Here is a 4994-nt window from a genome sequence, read left to right as displayed (position 1 = left end):
CCATAAGATTCTCGATATTCCAACTATCACATTGATTCTATAAAGAACAGAGATAATTTCTGAAATCTTAATGAACCGAAACAACTATCAGATATTCTAAAGTTTTGGCAAAAATTCTAGAAGTTCTACAGTATGTCCCCGGATTGAGTTCACAAGAAGGAAAAAAGTTTATTTTCCATTTTACAAAAAAATGACAAAGAAATAATAAGAATTTTGCTTATTTAAAATTAATTTTTTCATTATTGTTTGTTATTAAATTTTGTAATCGTATTTAAATAATAGCAGGCTGTCGATTCACAATATTAGATTATAGTGCGTTAATGATTAAAGGAAAATTTACCCAATAATGTGCAAGTACTAAAAAATTAGATAAGAAATGTAATTGCATCCTTAACAATAATTGAGAAAATTCGAAAGTCTTAAAGAATTACGAGTTAGAATTGAACTATGTGCTAAAACAGGTAATGGGTTAATCAAATAGTGGAAATTGGTTTGAGTTAAGGAACAAATTTCATTCCTTTGACATTTTTTCCAAATTAAAAATAAAAACGTTCTTTGTTATTTTTTGTTTTTTTCGATTTTAAGAACATAATTATAATAATATTAAAGTTTTAATTAAAGATTTATTTATTTTAAATTAAGCAAAAAATATTATTCTTTTGTCATTTTTTGGTAAAATGAAAAATAACGTTTTTTTCCTTCTTGTGAACTCAATCCGGGGACATACTGTAGAGTTGTCCGGAAAGTCGCGCATCACCGTGACAGTGTATCATCGGACAATGCCATAGTTCACCGGAAAATCCATGTCTTCAATTCTGCGAGACATGATGGATTAAAGAGTAAAAGTTTAATGCCAAAATTAGAGATTTCTACGCATTAATTTTACGTTCAAATGAATTTGTTACCGAAACGACATTTTCTGCAAAGTCATATGGTGCAAAAAAAATTGGAAAAATCTTTAGAAAAATGACTGAAAACTGTTAACAATTGACAGAACTTTCTTGTGACGTCATTTATGGTCGCACGGCCCTACCAACCAAAAGCGGGTAGAGTTTCAGCCTTAGTAACGAGCAAACCTGCTAAATTTAGGAACCTTGGACCTGACTAACGGCAACAATACAATTCAGCAACGTTACTAAGGCTTTGAATACTAAAAGTTTAAATTATTACAAACTTAAAAGATTTTCTAGAGATTTTAAAGGTTCCAAACATCCTACGGACACTAGATATCCAAGAGGATATTTTAAAATCTTTAAAAACATTTTAAAAATCTTAATTTTTTCATAGAAAATGTCTTTTCGAATAAAATAAACTCTGAGACTTTCCATTTATTTACCTATAATTTTAATAGTCATGAAAAAAAAACGCACTTGCATGGAAAAATCAGAATTTTAAAGGACGTCCTGTTTTAACGTTGCGTGAAAATTTCCTAAGATATTTGAACGGCAATAATAAATTTAATTATCATAACGATGTAAACAACTGTCAATTATCTTCTTGTTATCAATTACAGGTTATTTTTCATGCAGAGAATTTACAAATTTACAAAGGAGGAATTTAAGACAACAGAAGGATTTGAAACGGATAAGTTAGATACCTGTAATGAATATATGCCAATTTTGATTAATAGATGGCTGTACAACCACAATGTCAATAGAAATTAGAATCCCAGGCCAACTTCTAAAAATTGTAGATATGTATGTAGGGGAGACCGGTGTCAATTGTAACAAAATTTAAATATTTGTTTATAATAAGCTTATTTAACTATTTAAAATTTTGAATTCAAGAAGACCACGTCAAGTGTTACAATCGACACCCAACTGGTGTCAATTGTAACAAGATCAGTGTTAACTGCATTGCATTGATTAGGATTTTACTGCATTTTTGTGAAAACCGTTGACATGTGGAGGCCAAAGTTTGAGGTTATGTTACTAAAAGCAGCATGAATGAAAAACATCAGTAATGCAACGTGCACTGGCTGTTCTAAACAAATAAACAAACAGTAAACAAGTGTATTTATTAAGAAAATGTTAAAAATGGTTGCTGTTAGTTTCCAGGCACATCACATGAGTTTTCATAGTCTCAAAAACACAACTTAATGTTTGTTTAGTATATCCGGTGAGAAATTGGGGGATTTCGACATCTGACATATGGGTTGGCAACAAATTATGCTACAAAATTGACGATTGCTGCTAAGCAATACGCTCTCTGGTGGCGATTCTTGAACTAAACCCCACATGCTTTATTGTGGGAAACGTGATGAAAAATTAATTAAAATAATTAAATTTCCTTTTGAAACAGTAAGATTTTGGCTTTTCTCATACGTTAAAACTATCAAAACAAACTTCAAGTTTGATTTTTTACGTGTTTTTTCCATTCGAATTTTGACAAGATCCCACAGTCTCATTTAACAGCTGATTTTTGACAGAATAATGTGACGCGAAACCTTAGTGCAAAATGTCAATACACTTAAAACACTAAATTCCTACGCGAAATGGGTTGACAGAGTTGTCAAGTAACTGGGGTTATTTAGTGATTTTAAATTTCGCGCGTATGGTACACTTTTTATTGCGTAGATTTAGTTACTTTTCTGTCATTCGAACTTTCACTGTACAAACTATAGGGTGAATCATTATGTCCACCCATTTTTTCATTCACATTTTGGCACCATTGCTAAAATAGGACTCGAGAGAAAAGCCTTTTGCAACGGTGAACGCCTTTTCAATCATGACACTAACGACAGCCAAATGACAACTTATGCGAAGTTTGCTACGCCATACGTTTTCAATTTTTTTTGTTTTCCACAGAAGGGCTGATCAAAAATTTATTGGATCATACTGTATATTAAAACACCGAGTTTCATAAGGCAAATTTTAAGGCACGAATCCAGGTTTATAAAACAGGCTCTAGTTGTGAAATAATGGAGCAATTTTTAGACTTTAGATTGCAATTACTCAAATAAGATCGGTCTGTAATTCTAGGTCTTACGGCGACCAATGAGAGACAGCGGAGAAATTAAAGTAGCCAATAGCGTAACAAAGTTAGATAACTACACAGAATGCAAGCAAGAGCATTGCTGGTTGTCTGTTCAAAAACCAATTCCTATTGTTTATTTTTGTTTAAAATTTCTCAAAATACCTAATGACGGCATAAAGTATCCTAGCAAAAACTCCATTCAAAACCACCATTTGACATTTGACAGATGAAGAGTTAAGAAATAAACGAAGTGCACAGACGCATTGCACTGAATTTTTTAATTCGCTGTTTTTTGGAATATTTTACATTATATTCCAAGTTTATATTTTTGGAAATCAATGTATAAAGGTTTGACAGCCATAGCTCCAAGTTCCTTAAGTAAGCCTTAAGCAAAAAGATGCTTGGATATTTTGATTCATAAACACATTATGCGTAAGGTTTAGTTTTAAACCAGCTTTTTCAAACGTTCGCGCTTGATGTGACGTCACCACTATTGGACCCTTTTTAATTTGGAGGTTCACAAGAGCAGGAAAAAAATAAAATTTAAAGTTCCATGTTATTTGCCTATGCTCAGCAATCCACGGAACACCTGTTATTTGAAAATGTTATTATTATTATTATTTATTTTATACGTAATATACCGTATAATCACTTAAAAAAGAATATGGGAGGCCATGACTTTCAAAATTATTTTGGCAACCCTGAATGTCAATGACTGACGTTCTAATAACACATTTAAGGTTATATGTCATTCAAAGTCAAAGTTGTTTTTTCAGCGCTCAGTCATAGTCCAACTTTTCTTAATTCTAGAACTAGAAGTGATAAATTAAGATTGTTTTAAAAAACTTGTACCTATTAGCAGTTAATCATTACTCATTTAGAGAATTATATAAGTCTAGTTGTTGTATGTAATAATTAATTGCAAAAGTAATTGAAGTGGAATAACAAACAAGTTCAACTGTATCCATAAAAACAAAATTCTCTCCAAGAATCAACCAGTTTTGCAGTTTCTTCAATTTAGTTACGCTAGCTAAAATGTTTAAAAAGTGTATTATTTTCCTTCTGTTGGTTGCAACTGTAACGTCGGCCAAGCTCCGTAAGTATCACTTTCCGCCCGCTCGTTTCTGACCAACTTGCTGCAGCAAGCACCATAAAAAAATGTTACCGAAGAGACCCAGATTTCCAGCAGTGCTTACCAGGAGCTATTGAAAGATTTGTGGCCTCCGCACCTATAAAAGAGATCCATTTACCAGGACTCGAACCCCTGGAAATACCATCGTTGGTCGTGGAAGCTGGGACTAACGCTGTGGCGTTCCGGCAAAACTACAAGAACTTGAAGCTTTCCGGGTTCTCAAAAGTAAAGTGTTTTAAAGCGCAGTAAGTTGGTGGTGACTTAAAAAATATATAGTTTATGGGTTGGTAGTTTGGATTTTAGTACCAACGAGTTATATTGCAATTGTACCAGCGCCAAAGGCATATTGAAGTTCGACTATGAGTTTGATGGGAAGATTTTAGTTTTGCCCATTGTGGGGAAGGGCTTCGGAACCTTTGAATTAGGTGATACAGTACTACCAACCTTCCAACTTAAACTGATTTGTTTCAGACAACTTAAACGTACAGGGAACTTTCCATTTCCAAGAATACACCAAAAATGGTGTACAATACTTCAAAGTTGGTAGAACTGATCTTAATTTGTTCCCAGATCTGATCAGAATACATTTGGAGAATTTATTCGATGGTGACAAAGTTTTAAATGACAATATCAACAAAGTTTTGAATGAAAACTGGCGAGAAGTCTTCGCGGATGTCCGGGAAGGTTACAATGAGGCTTTCGGGCTGATTTTCGGGAGTATTTTTAACAGAGTTTTGGAGAGGGTGTCAGTGGTCGAAATGTTTGGGGTGTCTTAAATTTGTAAGAACGGATCCGGCTCAAAGGACCTGTTTTGCCATATTGAAATTTGTGAAGCCGGCCCTGGAGAAAAAATAAAACAAGGCGGGTGTAGTGCTGGTTGCATGTG

The 4994-nt window shown here is 33.3% G+C and overlaps 1 protein-coding gene across 2 annotated transcripts; it reads left to right on the top strand.

Annotated features, from left to right (window-relative positions):
* The first annotated feature begins 3907 nt into the window (after positions 1-3907).
* On the top strand, positions 3908-4994 carry LOC148176935 (protein takeout-like). Of its 2 annotated transcripts, none has more exons than XM_088032456.1 (4): positions 3908-4072; positions 4119-4353; positions 4412-4533; positions 4580-4994. In XM_088032456.1, exons 1-4 carry the CDS (start codon positions 4012-4014, stop codon positions 4882-4884), a joined length of 723 nt encoding a protein of 240 aa, XP_087888582.1. In that variant the 5' UTR covers positions 3908-4011; the 3' UTR covers positions 4885-4994. The 2 variants fall into 2 exon arrangements, with proteins under 2 accessions (XP_087888582.1, XP_087888580.1); XM_088032454.1 differs by having other exon boundaries at positions 4400-4533.

The sequence above is a fragment of the Gnatocerus cornutus genome, chromosome 3 (assembly GCF_029298725.1).
Source record: "Gnatocerus cornutus isolate USDA-ARS CGAHR chromosome 3, icGnaCorn1.1, whole genome shotgun sequence".
In the NCBI taxonomy this organism is placed as follows: Eukaryota; Metazoa; Arthropoda; class Insecta; order Coleoptera; family Tenebrionidae; genus Gnatocerus; species Gnatocerus cornutus.
Note: the sequence above shows the minus strand (reverse complement) of the source record. Positions and strands in the feature narration are given on the sequence as shown.

Bases quoted from the DNA above. Each gene is read 5' to 3' on its own strand.
- LOC148176935 (XM_088032454.1), top strand. From the start codon at position 4,012: ATGTTTAAAAAGTGTATTATTTTCCTTCTGTTGGTTGCAACTGTAACG. The intron at 4,073-4,118 runs GTAAGTATCACT...AACTTGCTGCAG, and splicing joins TGTAACGTCGGCCAAGCTCC to CAAGCACCATAAAAAAATGT. The intron at 4,354-4,399 runs GTAAGTTGGTGG...ATGGGTTGGTAG, and splicing joins GTAAAGTGTTTTAAAGCGCA to TTTGGATTTTAGTACCAACG.